Below are 21627 nucleotides of genomic sequence, written 5' to 3' on the forward strand. Positions count from 1 at the left end.
GATAAAAAGTAAAAATTTACACTGTTTTAAAAATGAATAGTGAATTTATAAAACTAAAAGGAATATATAGTTAAACAACAATAGAGCAGGAAAAGGAAAGGAGTAGGAAAAATGAAGTAGAAAGATTTACCTAGTGAGAGTAATTTCTGTGAGTACGCACATTCACACATACACCACTCCACTGTACTGGGATATTCCTGGAAGAAGAGAAGCTCAAATATGTGGTTATGGTTGGCCAAGTTCCTAGACTTGGGCTAAAAATAAATCATAACAGTGACATTTCAAAGAAATGTGTTGAGAGTAATAATAAAAAGACGAGAGGGGGGAATAAAAGGTGGTGATTGGAGTGAAAGTAAGGGCAGGACAGAATGTTCAAATCAAAGAAGGAAATATGTCTTAAAGTGAGTTTTAGAGGACTAAATATATATGTATATACAAAAAAAGATGTTTTTTCAAGCAAGGTGCAACTTGGCCTTCTTTAGTGAACATACAACTTTATGTAAACACCTGCACGTGCATTTTTCTGGCCCTAAAACATGCATGGACAAAATTAGTTTAGCATCTGCATGCTCAGATGACTGAATAAATACTCGATTGCCCCCTTCAAAAAATTAACCTGGAACTACCACTTGAGCATGCTGTTTCCATGCAACTGCAAAGAAAATAGCTTTTTAAAATTAATCCTGTGGTGGGTGGTACTTCCTGCACGTTTTGGAGGCCTAGGAAACAATGATGAACATTACCAGTCAATAGGAGCATAATGTAATCTGAATGAAGGATTTACATAGTTAATTTAGAGAGCAAAAATCTAGTGTAAATTGTGAAGACCATCAAATGTCCCTACACCAGAGGTGAGCAAACTATGGCCCACAGGCCACATACGGCCCACAGGACCACCCTGCCCTGCCCCTGAGCTCCTGGCCTGAGAAGCTCGCCCCCGGCCCCTCCCCTGCTGTCGCCCCTCCCCCACAGCCTCAGTTCGCTCTACTGCTGGCGCAGTGCTCTGGGCGACGAGGCTGTGAGCTCCTGGGGCAGTGCAGCTGCAGAGCCCAGCCTGACCCGGTGCTCTGAGCTGCGTGGTAGCAGTGGCATGGCCTGGCTCCAATCAGGTGGCATGGCTGTAGTGCCGCCAGCCATTGGTGCTCCAGGCAGTGCAGTGAGGGGGCAGGGAGCAGGGGGGATTGGATAGAGAGCAGGGGAGTTTGGGTGGTGGTCAGGGGTGTGGATGGTGGGGCAGTCGGGGGGTGAACAGGGGGTTGAATGGGGGCAGGGGTCCTGGGCGGGCCGTCAGGAATGAGAGGAGGGGTTGGATGGGGCGGCAGGGGTCCGGGGGCGGTCAGGGGACAGGGAGCGGGGGTGCGTGGATGGAACAGGGATCCCAGGGGGGCCGTCAGGGAACAGGGGGGTTTGGATGGAGCATGAGTCTCGGGGTGGGGGGCAGATAGGAGGTGGGGGCCGGGCCATGACCCCCTCCCCTAACCAGCCTCCATACAATTTATGAAACCCAATGTGGCCCTCAGGCCAAAAAGTTTGCCCACCCCTGTCCTACACCATTTGTAGGGCTCTGCGAGGACCTTTAGAGATAGACTGGAGTTCAAATATGTTCAGCATTAATAGCCAGCCCTTAGAACAAAGATTAAGTAACAATCCAGGGCAGCTCAAGAAAAGTTTGACTTTTGCTATAAAATTGCCAGAAGCATAACTAGGTTGATCTTTTAAAATGTGGTTAGGAAAATGAACAGATGAGGAGGGGTAATGAAGCCATGAAAGAGCTACCAAATCTCTGAGCAAAAAGAACTACCAACAAATTATTTTCCAAGCCAATTCAAAGATAGACTCGGATTGAGAGATGGTAAGGACTTGCCACGTGGAAAGTTTCAGATTGCAATGTTGAATCATTTTTTTAGATACTCATATGCCAAAGAGCTGTATTTCTTTCATCCTAGCATAACATAAGGAACAGAATTTGCTCAAACCTTCCAGTTACATGGACCTTTATTGTCGTTTGTGTTCCAGTAGTGCTAAGAGATGCCGAATGAGATTGAGGATTTGGACAAGCACGTTATAGCCAATCCCAGCCTTGAAGAGTTTACAATCTAAATAGACAAGACAGGCAACAGGTGGGAGAAAGGAAGTATTATTACACAAGTAGTAGTAAGTGATTTGTATTAAGATTAAATATTACTACACAAGGTAGATTAAGTGATTTACCCGGTGCCACACAGGAAGTCTGTAGCTGAACCAGGAACTGAACCCAGATCTCCTGAGACTTATTCCATGTAAATACAGTTACCTCATTATAGGAGTAGCGTGAATGAGATAAGGGACAGACTACTAGTGCAACCTTAATTACAGTAAAGTATTTGCTGTCAAGCAATAATTGTTACAACTAGGACTGTTGTTGTTTATAATGCACTGGCTAATAAGTATGTGTAGCACTGTCCCTATTAAATACAAATTTAGGTCTGCTCATGTGATTGATCCTAATGTGCCACTACAGCTGAAAAAGTCTTTGCATCGTGTATTAAAGACTTGTGCTTCTAGAGCTCAATTTGGTGAGGTGCTGAGTACAGTCCTGACAGGTGCTGAGCTCACTCATCTCCCACTGTCTTCATTGAGAGTTGAGAGAGTTCAACACCTTGCAGTGTTCTTGGAGCAGAAGGACTTGAGTCCATTGAATCAGTGAAGGCCTGTATGGCTATGGTGTGCGGTATGATAATGAATGGAAAACTCTGAGTGGCCATGGATCCTGCAGAAACTTGCACTCTGTTATTTCAGTCAAAATTCCAGAAGGATTTTCAGCCCACACGCTTAGTGAAGGTATGCAGTGTGCAAGTGATCTAAAAACAGCAGGGTGGCTGTTAACTTGGGATGATTTCCTTATGTTTCCTTTGTTAGAGTCACAATTATGTTAAAGAGAGAATCTTGGCTAATTATATATTTCCTGGCTCTACTCTGTCTGTTTCACCCCAGATGTTAAATTGTAGACTCTGCAGTGTTTGTGCATGTGTATATAATATAATCATGCAGTTGACTTCATGACAGTCACTGTGATTCTCAGTTGTTTTCTTCAATTGTGAACAATGGAAAAGGGACTCCAATTATTTAGATGTGTGAATTACATAAGTCACCTCTCATTTACTTTGAGGATACGGCCATACCCTGCTGTAGCAATTGTAGAGTATTGGGAATTAGGCATGTATCTCCCATTAATGGAGATTATTCATCTAATTCTCTTCATACTGCTCTGAAAATTTACCCCTGATGTCCGACTCATCATAGTTTAATTGTGACTTGTCTGGAAGCTTGGGAGGATATGACACCATATAAAAATGGAAAAAAAGAAGTCTCATAGGAAGGAATGATGTAGCTGTCAGATATAGGTGTCAAGGGAAAAGATCTCAATGGTGGTTTCACAAACTGTTTTTAATATTGTGATATCAAGGTAAACAGGAGACTGATTTTGATAACCTTTTTGGGTTGAATATTTAGTTTAAAATCCCAGACACTACCTGAAGGGTATTAATTATGTAATAAAGATTTTCAGCATATGTCACAGAGATTGTCCCCATTATGTAGCTGAAGTGGCCAGGATGGGAAGACAGGATGCAAAGGATTCCCCAGAAAGGGGAGGAACAAGAAGAGAGTGATTAGTTATTGGTCAGGATGGAAGAGGGAGGTGGAGAGCAGAGAAATGTACGTGCAGAAAGTGCTGTGAAACCCAATCCTTTCCCACCATTTGTTACAGAATTGTGCTCTAGAATCAAAGTTTTCTTTCATTTTTTAAAATGTTTCTAGCTCTAATGGATATGAAGATCAATTTAAAAATGTGAAGTGTGTGTAATTAATAGTGTTTTCCTGCTCTGTTTGCAGAAAGTGATGCAATAGCTCTAAGAGGCATGAACTTTCCCATTCATCTGCATGGGATCTTATCTCTATTGATAAATTTAAATTCAACATTGTTAATTATTCTGATGATTTTAGAAGTAACATCTAACTATTGAGATTATCTCACAATCTACAACTGCCTCTCAGACCTTCCAGTGTGCCTTATGCCTAATTGTCCCCTGCACAGCTGCCCAAACTTTCAGCGACCCCCCTATGATGCAGTTATGGGTTGTCAATCCAAAAACTGCCAGTGTATTAAAAACAGAAAATATGGGAACGTTAGAAAGTGATTTTGAATTTCATATAAGAGAAATCACGGGAGAAATCACAATTGTTCATATTAAAATATTTTTTTAAATCCAGATTTTAATTTAAATATGCTGCAAAATCTCCAAACTGCAATACCAGAGTGTTGCAGAATCCAGAGATCCTGCAGAGTTCAGTTTCAGATTACCATGGAGAATCCAGGGCTTTATATATTGAGTTCCGTTCAGGCGGTTGTTCATGGTTCAGCTGGCTGAAGTTTCTATGTTCGTATAATTGTTTGGTCATGCTGGAAGAACCCCCAATTGCAGTTTTAATTAGGTCACAACTTTATTCTTAAATATCTGGGAGTATGTGGCAGATAATCGGTACAGTGCTGGTAGTTCCATTCCCCTTTCCGTATACTTGGAGCTGCTACCTTCCCCATCCTGGTCTCAGCCAACCCACTGCTGGGACCCAGCCACATCCCCCGCCCCATCCCATGCCAGGGCTAAAGGGGAGCCCGCAAAGGAAGGGAGGTTTAACTCCTCGCTGTACCAGTCATAGGAACCCCTAACCCCCTTTCTCGGGTCCTTTAAAGAATGCCTCCTTTTAATCCTGTACCAATCCATTTTATCTGATCACTGTATCCATTCCCTATGGGAGTACCTGCACTGAACATCCATCACAAGGAGGCACCAGCAGTTAGCTTGGCTGACCCCTCCCCTTACCTAGCCAGGTTCCCAGACATTTACTGATGCCTTCTTTAACAATTTTCATATACCAAAGTTTGAGAGAAAAAACAATAATTTGTAAGAGCAAGACAACAGTTCTGATCCTGTTTGTTGATTTTTAGGGTGCCATTTTCCTGCCTGGAAACCGAGTAATTGAGCATCCTGGCAATGAAGAAAGCCCAGGGAAGTTCCTCTTTGAAGTTATTCCAGGTACAATATTCTATTCCCCATGAAAATGTCTTGAAAATTTTGTTCCTATTGACTAATGACCAGTTTTATTCAGCCTGAACAGAGGCAGAAGATGATTAATGTTTCTACACAAGAGAAAAATTGGTTAATTTTGCTAATGATGTTGTCTTTCATATATTCATTCACCCCTGGGCTGCGAAGGAAAATCATGATTTCTTCTTTGTCAATATACAGTACAATTGTTCTGCAGTCAGGCTCTGGGCACTGTGTGTAATGGACAATGCTTTTGTGACATTGAATGTTACAAAGTGAGGTAGAGCATTCTGTGGTACCATAAATGCAAAATGATTTAACAGCCGGTTTGGTGTAGTGCCGTATGCTAGCATGGCTAACAGTATTAAGGATCCTTCATTGTGACTAGGGATGCATGAACCTGCTCTTACACAATTAAGGACCATTATTTTGAAACTGTTCTGGCCCTTTTAAAAAAAAGTTGAGGGTGGTTTGGTAAAGGAGCACCTCCTTGGTCATTGAGTGCTACTGTTCACTCCACCCATGAGCTGGCTGGCCTTTCTGCCTTCCCAAACCCTAGTCATCCTGCTATTTACTAGATGCAACTTGCCATTTTCCCTCTGTTATCCCTTTCCATGGCTTCCAACTCACTCCCCCTCCACACTTTACAAAAAAAAAGTTGTTGTTGTTGTTGTGAGGTCTAAATGTATCTGAACTAAGCTCAAGTACCTTCACTTTGAATTCTTATGACGCCTGAGTTTAATGTGCCCCAGAATGCCTGGTGGAACAGAACATGCAAAAATTGAAAGCTTTTTAGCACAGAAGCAGCTCAGGCCATAACTCATCTTGGTAGACTCAAAGAGTTCAATCTATTTAGCTTTAACACAGATAAGGTTAAGGGGTGACTTGATTACAGCCTATAAGTATTTACATGGGGAATACATATTTAATAATGGGCATTTCAGTCTAATGCTATCCAATGGCTGGAAGCTGAAACTAGATAAATTCAGAAGAAAATAAGGCATGAATTTTTAACAGTGAGAGCAATTAATCACTGGAACAATTTACCAAGGGTGCTGGTGGACTCTTCATTACTGATGATTTTTAAATGAAGATTGGATTTTTTTTCTAAAAGATCTACTAGAAAACTAACATATACTAACATCTACTAAAAGATCTACTAGAAAACTAACATAAAACATTAGACTTTTTTTTTTACCAGCTTCAACTGATAAGCAATTATTCATTGAAAAATGAACCAAACATTATAAAGGACAGTTTTAATTATTTTTTTTTGGTAAAACAGGAAAACAAAACCCTCAAAAGTCTCTGTTTAAGGAAAAATTATTGAAGATAGATTTCAAAAGCCCCAAAAATCTAATTTTAATTGAAAAACTGAAAATTTAAGGGAAAAACTTTCTCCTGAAAATTGTCATCTTTTTTTCAATGAGTTCTATTATAAATGAAGAATCTTTTTCTACAGGCTGGCAAGGGTGACCGGGAAAGATAGGTTGAAGTGATGGTAGTGATGGTTGCTATTTTAAAATACATGGAAGCACTCATACTACAGCAATGGTACAAGGAGGGGACAAGTAAGTAGCACGTGAGGAGGAGATGATGAGAAGTAATTTATTATTGTTGCTGTATGTCCTCCCTGAAGTTTCTGCTGGAGGGAAGCAGCTTTAATTCCCACTGCAAGCTCCACTGGAAGATGCTATCGAGAGGAAGTGCTAAATCAGGTGATCCACAACTTACCCTGGCTCTGATGCCTCCCTTGCCATCACACCATGTATGCACAACTTGGTAAAGAGGCTTTGCTGAAGCTAGTGCTCTGAATGTTGTGACTCCTATTTCACTTAAATCTGCCCATTAACACACTCTGGCTCTAGGGCCTTTTTGGTGTCTGATGTAGCTTTGGCACAAAGGCAGTGGGATGTTTTCTTCCCCACATTTGAAATGTAAGGAACTGTAGGCTCAAAAACACTTTTGTAAAACAGTAGGGACAGCTGTAGGCCACTGCTCAGCTGGCCAGTGAAGGAATCTATGACTAATGTTAATTGACGCAGCTGAACTGCGGAAAGGTTAGTCAGATGCATTTTTTTTATTAGTTTCCCTGAGGGAAAATAACTGCAATAAACTTGTATCTAGTTCTCCCTATTAAACTTTCTTGTTTATTGTTTGGCTTTTTGCTGTATAGAATTTGCACTATGGAACCATGTTCCAGATGTGAAGGCTTTGAATTAGTATTAGAGATGATTCCTTTGCTGATTTGGGCTCTGTGACACTGACCACTTTTAATGAAAGAGGTACTGATCTGGCTCTTTTTCCTCTAAAAAACCCACAGCAATACAGTCACTTAATAGTTTCGTAATATTATTATTATTATTTATTTTATTATTTGTATTATAGACAGCCTACAAAAATGTCATGTTTCATCCTGAGTTTATCATCAGAGCACCACGATGCTTTAGCTAACAATTTAAAAAAATGTTCCTCTCCTATGGTTTGAAAATTCCTTGCTGATTTCAGAAACATTGGCAAAAAAATTATTTACTTCCAGGCTGAGATCTTACATGCCAAGTTTCAGCTTAGAATGAACTTTCATGGCTGCGTTACAAAGCTCTGAGCAATGTAGCTCGTAATCAGAATGCCTGCCATCACATAACTAACAGGCAGTGCTAACATAGAAAGCAATCTGTCGCGTGAGTTCTCAAAGTACAATTTCATTGTACTATCTTTTTCTACAGCTAAGAAAACAAAAAGCAGCTGGGCCAAACTTGGCAAACTTGGGTGCCTTCAATGGAAGCTGTAAATGCGCATCCTCTTGGAAAATCAGGCAGTTTTTTTAGCTGGCTAAGTATGGGATTGGATAACCAAATTAGGACATTTTGCTGTTGATGTTTATGTATAGAAGCTACAAGACAAACAACAAGTATAGAAAAGATTGAGTTTCATAATCTTTATGATGTCCAATGAGTGAAGTGAATATACATATGGTAATGCCATCTGACATACAGCATTTGAAAACATGTTTCCTACTTCATCACATTTGACTAAAACTGAAAAAGGAAATGGGGTAATTATTCTACCAATATTTGCACATATCGCGTAGCCACATGCTCATATCAGTGACTCTGTAGACAGAATTTTTTTACTTAATGTTCTGTTTTTAAGTTTGATCTCAGAGCACAATGTCCATAGAAAAATTACATTCATATTAACCAGGTATACAAGTGACTATATTAATATATCTTATAATTATTTTTAGGCTTCATAATCAGATTTCAGGATTGAAAAATTACTGACTGAACTGAAATCTTCAGCAGTTTAAATATTCTTTTTTATAGGTTTGTGCAGCATCAGAAATGGAGACAAAACCAAAACCTTAAAACAGAAACCGTACGTGAGGAGAAAAATCAATTGTTCAAGATTGTCTTTAATTAACACTGCCCATTGCTTCCCCACCCCCATATACCTGTATCATCTAATTTTAATGTGTTTGATTAATTATAAACTTTCAAGTTCCCCCTGTTCAATTATAAGTCACTCATACTGCACGGTGATATGTTTTCCTTGATAGCATACAATGGTTGCCACTAAAAAGTTGAAATTGGCCAATAGACTCCACATAGTTGCCACAGTTATTTCCTGTTTCAAGTAGGGGGAAAAACTATGGTGCTTCAGATACCATTGTATGATTGCTGTGGATTATTACTGACCTTAGTGATGACCACTATAATTTGTATTATAGTGTTCAAGTGGCCTTAGTATACTGCTCTTTTCCTTCAATAAATATGCAGTTGCAGTTACTCCACACTTCAGCGCTATTTCTGATGCAAATCCTAAAATATTGCCTTCTGGAAGTTGAACCCACACACTTTGTACCATGTATTTGGTCTTTTAGAGCCCAAATTAAAATCAGGATTAAAAGGAATAGTAGGCAACTTTGAAAGTGAAACACACAATCTGAAAAGATTGTAGAGTTTTTAGAAATATCATCTGAGGGGCAATAAGCAAACAGAGTTAACATTATTACTGCTGTTCAGTCAGAACCACTGCTTAGAGAGAGCATTCACTGACAATTCTCAGTCTCCAGTGTTCTGAAACTGAGCTATTTGTTGACTCCATCCTCTTAGTGACTCATAATAAAGCCAGTTTTGTAGCAGGCTGGAAAAAGAATAGAACTCATGGGGTATAACAGAGGAAAAATATATTGTAGTCAAGCCCGTGTTTTCCTCCCGATAACTTTCATACATGAAAATAGCTTCATAGCAAAAATATCTAGTTGGATAGACTGATTTTTTTTTTATTTTACTGAACATTGTGTTACATGATACAGCACTGAAATTCGCAGTGTTAGCTTGATGTTATTCCCTTTCCATGTGCATTACAAATTCAAGTAATTTTATTTATAATACCAAGACAGCAGTGACAATCTTCTTTTTGTCTACCAGATCTGTGGGCAGAACTAAAACTTGTGTGTGTGTTAATACATGCAAACAATTTTGGGAATGCAAGTGGGAGTTGGGTGATCATATGAAATTATAATTCTCAGAACATGACGATGTCTGAAGGTGAATGAAAGAAATGCATTTGTGGAGAATGTCTTGTGCCTGATGCTGTCATTAAAATAGATATTCATTCCATTTGCATTTAAAAACATTCTGTTCATGTGTTGGCATGTTTTTAAACCCAAAGTGTGAAATTGTCCTCTGAGAGACTTGTACAAGGTCCATGGGCCGCTTAAGTGCTGATCCTTTCTACTCAGGAGTCAGTTGGATGCCTGTATCATAGAAAAGTTCTCTGAGCCTTTTTGCAGTCCCTTTCACCCTCGGAATAACATTGGGTACTTCTGTATGCAGTGTTCTTGTAGCCATGTCAGTTTCAGGATATTAGAGAGACCAGGTGCATGAGGTAATATCTTTTATTGGACCAACATCTGTTGGTGAGAGAGACAAGCTTTCAAGGTTACACAGAGCTCTTCTTTGGGGTTTTGCTGTCAGTTATGGTTCCCAAATAGGCATTAAATTAAAATGTAAGTTCTTGGATTGAACTGAAATAGCTAGACTCATAAAAAATACAAGATGCCAGATCTGTTGTGGTGATTTATGTAAGGTTTTATGTTTTGGATTGCAGTACTTTGAACATCTACTTTAAGGCATTTATTTTGATTTACTGTTTTATTTATATACACACACAACCATAGGTGTGAACATGTCACTTCATAGAGATATCAGAATAAAAGTTTTTGTCACAAAAAGTGCTTAGTGCCTACTACCTCGAGTAGGTTTTTGCTTGGTAATAAGTGTTTGCAGGATCAGACCTTAAATTAGACGTAATACAGACCAAGGAGTCAGAGAAGTCAGATGAAAGTCACATAATTGAGTTTGTTCATTTTCATTATGTATCTTGTTAGCGCTAAAGTTTTTTTAAAATAATAAAACATTCAGTTCTTCTATCATGCTTTTCATCAGTAGATTTCAAAGTGCTGTACAAAGGAGGCATCGTTAGCTTCATATTACAGATGGGGAAACTGAGAGGTGAAGTAACTTGCCCAAAGTCACGCAGCAGGCTAGTAGCACAGCTGGAAATAGAACTGAGGTCTTGAGTCCTAGTCCAGTGCTCTACCCACCAGGACACACTGCCTCTCAAATAAGAGCTGATGTTGGTTAGGATAAGGAAATAGTCTTGGAGGAGTGGTGCTTCCCTCCTTATTCACTGAATCATGGTCTTGCATCCATCACTTGAAATGCCTACTATTCTTCCCTCGCTGTCCCCAGTTATTTATGTTAACCTCACCTTGCAACTGGTGGTCCTGCTTTATGGCAGCACTAAATGATTACACAGTTTGGCCTAAGTGTTGGGAAGCCAGCTCACCACTTTTCTAGCATTTCACTATGAGAAGGCATTCCACTCATGTGTTACTTGTGTCCCTATGGAGTACGTATGATATTATATGCATGTTTCCTGAGGAGGCACAGCTGAAGGAGAACTTATTTAAAGAACTATATTCATCAAAAATGTGAGTTGTATGGCTCCTTTATGATTCACTCATCCCCCCGGACCTTTAAGGTACAAGTCCAGTACTGTAAATGCAAATAATAGACCAACTCCTTAGGTCTCTGTACAGCTTTCACAGTTTTTACTCTGTCCTTATCCAGGTAGATGTCCTACTGAAGTCAATGGGAACTTTGAGAAAATATGAGTGCAGGACCAAATGCATGTGAAATTCCACTGGACAAATTAACACCCCTAAGATTACTTGTTCAAAGCTTAGGTCTTAATATTTTATTAAAACTGTGTTTAAACTGAAATGTACTGGTATATAGTTTTCACCTTTATAATCAACTTTTCTCTCCTTCAGGAATCACTTAATGATAGCATCATACCATAGTCAAGTGTATTTGATTTTGTAGTTTGCTAGTATACAAGAAACTGTGATGTCAAAATCATTTGAATGAAAGTGAACCAAAATAAGGACTGTCTGAAACTGCAACCCCTTTTAGTAATACTACTACTAACTACATTGCACTTCTATACCACCTTTCATTCAAGGACCTGAAAGCATTTTTCAAACATTGTTTCACAACCTGCCTTAAACTCATGGCTGAACTATATTTGTTCCCTAACATTTCCTCTGCATCGCTACCATGGTGTAACTCCTTCTAGTGATAGCCACAACAGAAGCACTAATGTAGAGAAGCTGCTGGCATTTTAAAAATCCCACTCTGGACTACATGGCTGTTAAAAAGCTGTGCCCAGTAATGCATTTGTAACACCAACAGACCCCGGTCATCGGCAGGTGGGATTGAACCTGTGGCCTCTGGAGCTTAAAGCATGAGCCTCTACCGCATGAGCTAAGGCTGTAGAGAAGACTCACTTTATCTCTCTCTCTAAGTGGTCTCGGTGCCACTAGATGGGACAGAACACCACAACCAGGAGGTTTGTGGATTACCCATTCATTCCATTAGGGCCAGTGCCATTATTATGATATTGGAAATTTTAGGAAAGTGATTCTAGTACAGACAACACCTTAGATATCTGAGCACTTCACAACATTATCAGTGCATCAAAATTACCTCTGAAAGGTAGATTTCTCCTCCCTTTTCCTTTTAAGCCAGTTCCTTACAATAATAAGTGACTGGCGGTTGACATGAGGGGTCATTTGGTACTGCATGTCTGGGAAATGCTGGTGGAAATAGATGTGTCTTGCAGCACTCGATAAAGGTTGTGAGATTCAGACTCAAGTGCATCACCCAGGGAAGTTGGTTCCATCATAATTGTGTGCCGTTCATTAACAACATTCTTCCCCCTACACGTTTTGTTTCCTTGGAGGGCTGGGGAATCATGAGCCTCCACTGGCCAGCATTTTCTTTATTTTGTTTGGTATGAAATTGAGATATTTGAGAACCAACATTTATTTATCTCTACATCCAGTGCTACAACCCAGGTTCCTGTTCCTGCACATAGGTTTCTGCTAATCTCCTGTCCCCAAGGCGCCATGGCTGCCTTGCTATCCATCAGTAAACACAGGGGTCATAACACACAGTGAAAACTGGAGATGGTAGAAGGCATGAATGATGATTATCTAAAGGATTGTTCACTTCTGTATTTTCAAGAGCAGTCTGTCAAACCTTAAGGGCTGCACTCTGGGAGAAAACATACTGTGGAAGAAAAACACACAAATCCCCATTATAGTTCGGATGAGCATTTTCAGGAAACTGCTCCTATCCATGCACATATTGAGGAAACATTTTTATTCTGGTGATGGTGTTTATCATCCCACACAGACATTAGTTCTCTTAGTGGTTCATTGGATGTAAACCAAAATGTAAGATGTGCTACAGAATTTAAAATAGTGCAGTACTGCTCCCTAATACCATAACTTACAGCTGCAGCGTACAGGGCTATTTCAATAGAATGTTTTGGGAAACCTTGTCTAGTGATTCGAGCACAAGACCAGGGGTCTAAAGACCTGGGTTTTAATTTTGGGTCTGACGGTGATTTACTGTGACCTTGAGCAAGTCACTTAACCCGTTCAGTGCCTCATCTGTAAAATGGGAGATTAGAATTTACGAGGAAGTAGTAATATTTTATTAATTAATGTTTGGGAAGCACTCTGAAACACTGATATGGAAGGTGCTATAAAAATGCTAAGTAGTGTTATATTATTTTTCCAAGGATTGGACAGCTGCTCCTACAGGCATGTCTGAATCTCTCCTTGCTACTGCAAGAGGCTATTCTGCTGCTTTTTCTCAGTACAGTGTGAAATATTCTCCATCAGATTGCTAAATTTACTTTATAAACTTGTGCAGGCTTTGTACATGGACCAGTTCCCCAAAGCCCATGGTCTGGTATTAAATCTCTACCATTGTGTGAAAGATTAATTCTTGGAACTCTGAAATCTATCAAAATGATTTTTTTCATTAGTCAGGATAGATGGAGGTGCCCCTAGACTTTCTCTCTCTTTCTTTTATTATTTTTTTTTAAATTGCACACCATCTGGTTGGTGAAGGTTTCTAAAGATTCCTTGTTCAGGTGGAAAACGCCAGATGGGATTTCAGGTAGTGTACTGCCTTTCTTCTTAATCTCCTTTGTATTAAAAAAAGTTGATATTAAACTGTCTTATTCCCACTGATGTTTTATACTTCCACTCCTCTTAAGAATTCTGTTTTTTTTTAAAAAAAGCAAAAAACAAACAAGCAAAAAAAACTATCTTTGTCTTGCTTTTAAAAATCTCTTTTTCATGGAAAAACCATTCTATTTTTAAGTCTGTTTTAGGGTTCTTGGGTCCATCTGCATAATGGCTTGAGGTGAGTTTTACTAACTCTGTACATGCCACACTCACCCTTTTGCTATCTGTACTTAGTAGAATATCACTTCTGCATTTATAAATGACTTTTGAAATGGCAGGAGACAAGCAGTTGCTGTATGTGAAGCAAAGGTATTAAATAGTGACACAGAAACTGGTCCTCTTTCCCCTTGGCACAAGCAGTGTTTAGCTTCCTTTGAAGTCCTCACTAAATTTGGCCATGGGTTTTCATGCACCTGATACAGTACAGAGCAAATAGAATAAGATTTGCACTTGCTATTATGGCTTTTTTTTCCACCCTAAGTTCTCAAATTTACAATTTAGTTGTACAAATCTGAGAATGTTTTATCCCCATCAGAAGAGAAAAGCCATGAAACCGAGATTATAGAAAATGTTTATTGCCGAATAAATGAATCACTTTGCATCACTCAATGGCCCTCACGCCTCTGACAACTAACATAAAATTATTTAACTGGTCTGTTCTTCAACAATTTGCCAACCTGTAAAATGGGGACAATAGTACTTACCTTTACAGGAGAGCAGAATGGCTTCATTCATTAATGTGTGAGGAAAAAGTGGAGCTCTTCAGATGGAATGTGCAATAGCCATTCATAGCATTATGATTTTTAATTTATTTATTAAGTTACATTGATGGAGCTCAGTGTTTGGGGAAAGAAGCCCAAAATACAAGAAAGTTAAGCTGAAGAACATAGGTGCAAGATTCATTTCTTTAGTCATCAAGATTTTCTGAAACCTCTGTTTCATGATTCTTCTCTTCTATCATTATTAATTTGCAATACTAAAGGTCATGTAGCAGCAGGATGAGGTGGAACTTAGAGTTTGGTTCTAAAATGAGACACGCAAACTGGGACCGTTGATTTCAGGATATGTGAGACATTGCAATGTGCTTGCTGCAACTCAGCGTGACTTATCCGAGAGGGGATATTTTGAGAGGGTTTCTGAACTCTGATGTTTGGAACAAAAGCTGTTTTCTTTCCATGAGGCTCCCCCTTCTTCTGAGAAATCAGAGACTGGAATTCCCTGGCTAAATCTTCTCATGAGTAATTGCAATGTCAGATGCAGTGATATCCACACATACTACTGGTCTGTTGGTAGCTTACCCAAAATGTTACTGGAGTGTTGGGAACGTGGGTCAATAAGCAAACTGGCTTCTCTTGTCTTAAGCAGGAAATCTCACTTCTGTGCAAACACAGAGCTTTCCCTGGTCTGTTGAAAAGGAAAACCTTTATATAATGTGCAAAAATGCATTTCTGTACTCTCGCCACATTTACCATTCTACAAATATTCTGTTCTCCTTACCCTGGGATAACTGCAGATGCTGAAGCATGTTTAACATGTTACCGACTCCTTTCCCTGCATGCTATGAAACCTGATGACGAAGTGTTAAAATGGGCTGCTGTTTGAACTCATTCCCTACACTGATTCCTATCTCAGCCTGGTATGAAGCAGGAGATCCTGGTGGATTTAATTGCTGCTGCCAAAAAGATGAATGCCTCCCCCTGTACATACTGACAACCAGCAGTGCCTCTTCATTAGTCGTCAGGAGCGCAAAACCTCAAGGGCATTGGTGATACTACCAAGTGAACTAATTGTGCCTGTGATATCTAGTGCACTGAGCAAGGAGGCTGTTTAATTAACTGGATACCAGCTTTATTGCATACAGATATCTCAGTGCAAACTTTCTCAGTGTTACAGTGTATCAAAGCCCCAACTACCATTCTTGTACTGCAACTCTCCTAGTCATTGCTGTTCAACTTATTACCAGAGTTAATATGTCTTATTTATTTGGGAGATGGAGCACCTCTTTATTTTTATTGTTTTATGTGCACGAACACACACACACACACAGAGTAAGTTTAATTCTTCCAAGGAAATGGTGTAACAAATCAAAAGTGCCACTTTTTAAAATGAGATCAGCGCTCCCAGAGCCCTGTAGGGTCAGTGAGCCAAAAAAATGAAGCTAGTGCAGACTCTGCTGCTTGTTTCTCACAAGGTTAAAGCCGAGGTCTCAGTGTGAATGAACTCTCTTCCATCTTGACCAGAAGTCATTTTGACATGTAAATATTTGCGATTCCCATACTAAGCTTGCCTCCTCCAGTGTTCAAGTGAAAATAACGGTTTATTTTAAAAAAGAAAACAATGTAGTTACAATTCTGGTTCACACAGTGTTGCCCTTGTACCAAAGTTTATGATATTTCCAGATGCTGATCCCTGCAGATCAGTACTCTGAGCCTCAGGTTTAGCCATTTTGTTGTGTTTATTGCAGCTATGTGCTGTTCAGGACTTAAGGAAGGGCTCTGCTTTCAGGAAACCTGCTTTTCTTCCCAGCATTAGCAGTGATTCTTTGTATGACCTTGTACAAGTCTCTTATATTCTCTGTGCTTCGGTTTCCTCATCTATAAAAATTGATGTGATAATACTGTTGTACAGTGCATTGCATTTCTTGGATAGATGGTGCTCTGTTAAATCAAATATTGTGGTAGCAGTATTCCAGAAATTACTATGTATCAATAGATTACCTATTAGGAATATTTGTGGAGGTGATTGCCATGTGATAAATCAGAGCCATGTGATTAAAAATGCCCCAGAAATATTTCCTCCTACTGTCCCAAGTGTGGAATTTCCCCCTTCCAATGTCACACATGCTTGAGTGCCAGGATTGGCAAAATTAAGCCATGGGCTAGTAGAGCTGTGTTTATATATACAGTGGTCACAACTCTAAAGTCTATTAACCTGCATAGTTAGATACTGGATCTTAAAAGTACTGAGAGATTCCAGCTTTCTGATGAACCTTGGCACTCACTTCTGTCACAGAGGGCCTGAGATATCCGATTTTTAAAATGTAGTTTTAGAAATAGACAAGCTATTTTAGTTCATTTTTAAGGGATATCAGTTGCTCCTGAGCCCTGATGGTAACTAAGTCATTTGCCTTTACAGGGAGAGGGCGCAAAAATAGGTCCAATAACTTAAAAAAAAATCTAAAAACATTCCTAAAATAGTTTTCCTGTGACATATATGGTGTATTCAGAATATAAAATACTATGGTATCACAATTTTATCATCTCTTGTTTAAGATCACATGCATAACTTTTTTATGAATAATGTGCCCAAATTTACATAAATAAAACTACACCATATTTGAATTCTGTGTGTGTGTATGGGGGTGGGATGGGGCTTATATATAAAATACATGTTCTGTATAAATTAGAAAAATAAGAGTTTGTTTAATAAGCAACATTCCTCGGCTATGAGTCTAATTTAAATAGATGTGAAAAATAAACCAATAAACTCTGAATGTTCATAGCTTTCTCGTACTTTCTTTTGAAATAATTCTTTGTACTTCTCAGTCAGCTTTTCCAAATGACAGAACATTGCACAGGATAGAGTACTGCACAGTTGCTTTAAAGTTTCCTATAACTGTATCTTCTTTAACGCTTTTTGCTGGTACACATCCCGTTACCTACAGCTAAGGTCAAAATGTTCATTTTATAATTCTCTGCCAATTATTTTAGAAGCAGATGACTACTATTTCTATTTTTTTCCCCACCGTTTGAATATTCCTGTCACACCCACAATCAGATCTATTTTTTTTTAAATGGAGAAGTAAATACTATCACTATTCATTTATATGTTCAGCTCCTTCATAGTCTTTTCTATGGCACACTTGCTGTAGTATCTGATGGCTGGATGCTGTACAAGACTTCTGAGGAGAATGACTGCTGCACCTTTAAAAGCCCAAGCAGGAATTTTGCTAGAGTCACATTATGGAGCTGGGGTAGCACATTAACAAACCTAAGGCTAGGTCTACACTAGGAGCACCTTGGCAGTATAACAATACCAGTAAAGCACTCCTACCATGGACACAGCTTATACTGGCAATGCTGTGTTTTGTCTTGTGCAGGGTTAACAGCAGTCAGAGAGCTCAGTTAGCCCACCTGGTTGCACTGGAGAGTAGGCCAGGCCTAATTAATGATGAAACCCAGTTGGGGACTGGCTGTGTGGTGCTCTAAACAAAGAAAGTTTGGAGCGGTAGGGGGCTGCAGGGAGAGGAGGAAGTACTCTGCAGTTAGTTTCCTGATAGTAGGAGTGAAGAGACCTGTAAGGAGGCACAGGAGGGCTCTGGCAGGGTAAGGAGAAAGCCCAGAGAAAGGCTTGGTAGGAAGAAGTCCAGGGAAGTGGAAACAAGGAGTCTGGTGGAATGAACTTGGCTGCCTGTCATGGGGGGCCCTGGACTGGAACCTAGCATAGAGGGCAGGCTTGGGTTCCCCTACCAGTCAATGGTAAGGTCAAGTGAAGCCCCTGGAAGCCCTGAAAAAAGGATAGACAGACCACTGGACCCAGAATTGAGGGTAGCAGCTTGGATGGAGGGTTTGTACCCTTGGGAGTTTTTTGTTGGACTTTCTGTTGCCCTAGCAGAGGTGGAACTAAACATGACCTGTCTGGAAACCCAAGTCACAAAAAAGAGGCCGACGGCCATGGAACTGGAGCAAACATTGCTGGGGAGTGCTAGATGGGAAAGAGCTGCTATGCCATGCTCAGCCACGAGGGAGTGCATCAGCTGTAAGTCTACTCTTCTACATGCTAGTATAGCTTATTCCAGTCCCCCGCCCTCTCCGGAGCAAAATACATCATTTTGTTCTGTGTTAGAACAGTACCTAGAACAATGGAGTCCTGGTCTATGTAATACAATAATAACAACAGCTGTGTTTTTTGTTTGTTTTTTGTTGGTGTAACTGTCTATACTAGGGCTTTTGCCAGAACAGCTGTGTTGCTCAAGGATCATACCTCACCCTGTGAGTGACATAGCTATGCTGGCAAAAGTTTGTAGTATAGACCTGGCCTAACTGTTGGTAAGAAGGGACAATCGATAGCTATAATCTATCTAATTCTGAGTGTTGCTAATGCCCATACTGCTGTAGTCTCTAGGATCTGCGGATGAGGTTTGGAATGAAGTACTGACCTTGCTGCTGTGGCAACCTTTCCATCATAACTTGGAGTTAATGAGTGTGACAGGTTCTCTTTTGTCATTGCCAGCTTTAAGTTTTGAGGAAGAGGAAGCCCAATCTGTGATATGTACAGCATGTGTGTGCTGGAGCCAGAGGGGAGCTGGTTCAGTGAGTGTACTCGAGCTGAATCACTTGTAAAGAAAGAGCATCTCCTCTTAGGCACCTCAAAAAAACATACATCATGGCAGGGCTCCTGTGACCTGTATATTATGCTCTGTTAAGTATGTGGTGCAGTAATTTGTTTGTTACTAGCATTCTATCTTTGTTTTCAGCTTAAGCCATGGCCCTCTTGTGGTGAGGGTCATGAACACCCATGAAGTTATAAACAGAGGCACTTTTCTGCTGGATAGTCTGTTTGTGATTATGACTATGTATTGTTGCATGCCAGCAATATGCTTGGCACCGTATAATGCACAATATAGACAATCCCTTCACTACAGAGTTTATATTCCAAAAAAATATTCAGATGAAATAGGAGGCAGTGGGAGAACCAGAGGTGGAGGTCATTTGGGGATTTTGGTAAATATATTTTCTTAAAAGCCCCAGTTACTAATAATAATGGTGATTTATTACTACACTAACTATATCTTTTTGCAGAACTTGGGGCTGGTTAATTCAAATCAGTGTGTGCAGCTTTAATGCATATTAAAATTTGTCTGCTAGTTCTATATTTGCATGTCTAAGTCTTTCGGATTCCAGCTGCTAAATGAATTAACCAAGATTTCATCAAACTTTTTTATATTAAGCAAACAAATAGTGCTGTAGGTTAAAGTGTGTGCAATTGTAGTTTCTACAGATGTCTCAAACTAGCTAAATACTCTGGTTACCTACTGGGACTCCCTCTTTTGAGGTCTGTCTGTCCTTCAAAATAATATTCTTTGATTTTTAATATTATATAACATTCAGTCAAGAACCTGAGTGTTTAATAACTGACAATTCATTAAAAGCCTAATACCTGCCGTATTGAGTAAATAGTGGTATCCCATTTTATACAGGAGGAAAGTGAGGCTAAATGAGTTGCATGAGATCAGATGGTAAGTCAGTAGCAGAACTGGGACTAGATCCCAGAACTCATGAGTTGCATCCTCTGCTCTTCCTTTTAGCACTCCAGGAAGTTTGTGCTGTGCTTCAGGGAATGGTAATACACATGCTATTAGTGTGCCAATTAGCATGTGTCATGCTCGGGATTCAGGAATAAGGATATTCAAGATGGCAGCACCCACTAGACTAGTTTGGACCAATGGATTATTTATCCAGTGTTTGTGAACCAAAGGGTTTACCTTTGATAAAGTTTGTTATCTTGGGGTGGTCATTAGTATATGAGTGGTGTGGGAATAGACGTTGGCTTCAAATTCCCCTCATGACTTTTAATGATTGTGTTTAGTTTGTAGTCTATTTTGTCATTGTATTGGCACTATGGTACCTTAATAGTGGTGACCTTATGCATAGGCCTGATAGCTGGCTGCTTAGGGCATCACACTGCAGGAGGTACCAAAGTTATCTGGCCTCCATCCAGCCGTGCGGCTCAGTCTGCAGTCTAGCTCTGTCTCTCCTCTCCCATCTCCAGCATTCCTGTGTCAACTGGGTTCTCATTATTTGTATTTGTCATCCTCACCCCCTTTCCCTGAAAATCTTAGCCTTAATGCCTTGTGTTGCCTGCCTGCCTGTGGAGGCTGAGGGTCACACAGCTACTAGGAGACTGGCCTGGGGGGTGGGCTGGGTGCAGTGTGTGGCAGCTTTCTAGCTGGCCCTGCTGTCTGTGAAGAAAGAGTCAGCAGGTGAGGTCTCCTGCCTTTATTTCTTCAGTCTCTGTGAGAAGCACATGATAAAATCTTAGCCTTAACTATTTGTTGTTCATCATGGTCAGAGCCAAGCATTATTCTGAAAGTAACCCTGGTCTGAATTTATTTCCTAACCTGGGGGTGCAGTCTCTGGGTTCCTTCTAGCTTTGTACCAGAGTGCCAGAAGCAGCACTATATGAAGGACTTTTATTTCCATATCAGAGGGTGAGTGAGAGGCACCACAGGTTCAAAATCTCTTTTTTTGGTTGTTGACAGGACATTCAGGAAAGTTATGTTGATGTAAAAATGTCTGAATTTCTCTCAAATTAAGCCTTTGTGAACACTCTTATGTGATTCTTGGTGCTGCATGGGGCAGTTACAGGCTGTGCACCTGCTAGGCATTTGTGTGCAGGTGAGGATATTCTTGTATCTTGTCTCCATGTTGCATAAGGGCTTGTGATATTAAGCCCAGAGATTTCAATCTTTGTTAATTAAAATGAATGTCCAGTGCATAAGTTGGTACACTTTAAGTAGTCACAAAACCTGAATGGCTTTTCCCCTCTGCTGGGGAAGTATTTTAGATCCATCACATCCTTACATACATGTTATTCATAATTTTTCCTGTTTTAAAAAAAAAGTTTTATCTTCTTGCAAAAAATAATAATAATCAGGCACACAGCTTTAAAATAAAACCGTAAAGTTTTTGAAGAGCAATTTCAGGGATGATTTAAAATAAAATCCTCCAAGGAGCTTTTCCAGGGCCTGATAGTACATAAAGCTGAATGATGTTTTCCATGGGAGGAGGAAAGAAACTCTGAGTATGTTGAAGCAAGCCAGACACCGCCCTGGTCTACACTGGGAGTGGGGGGAATGATCTAAGATACGCAACTTCTGCTACGAGAATAGTGTAGCTGAAGTCGATGTATCTTAGATCGACTTAT

At 39.9% G+C, this 21627-nt stretch overlaps 1 protein-coding gene across 11 annotated transcripts in view; it reads left to right on the plus strand.

Annotated features, from left to right (window-relative positions):
* Positions 1-21627, plus strand: part of ARHGAP24 (Rho GTPase activating protein 24) — a 431989-nt gene that overhangs the window by 230302 nt on the left and 180060 nt on the right. For 8 of the 11 annotated variants that reach the window (XM_039539650.1, XM_039539651.1, XM_039539652.1 and 5 more), the window contains one exon: positions 4988-5075. In XM_039539650.1, the coding sequence (XP_039395584.1) occupies positions 4988-5075 (88 nt within the window). The other 3 variants (XM_039539655.1, XM_039539661.1, XM_039539657.1) reach the window with 3 other exon arrangements.

The sequence above is a fragment of the Mauremys reevesii genome, linkage group 5, assembly GCF_016161935.1.
Source record: "Mauremys reevesii isolate NIE-2019 linkage group 5, ASM1616193v1, whole genome shotgun sequence".
Taxonomy (NCBI): Eukaryota; Metazoa; Chordata; order Testudines; family Geoemydidae; genus Mauremys; species Mauremys reevesii.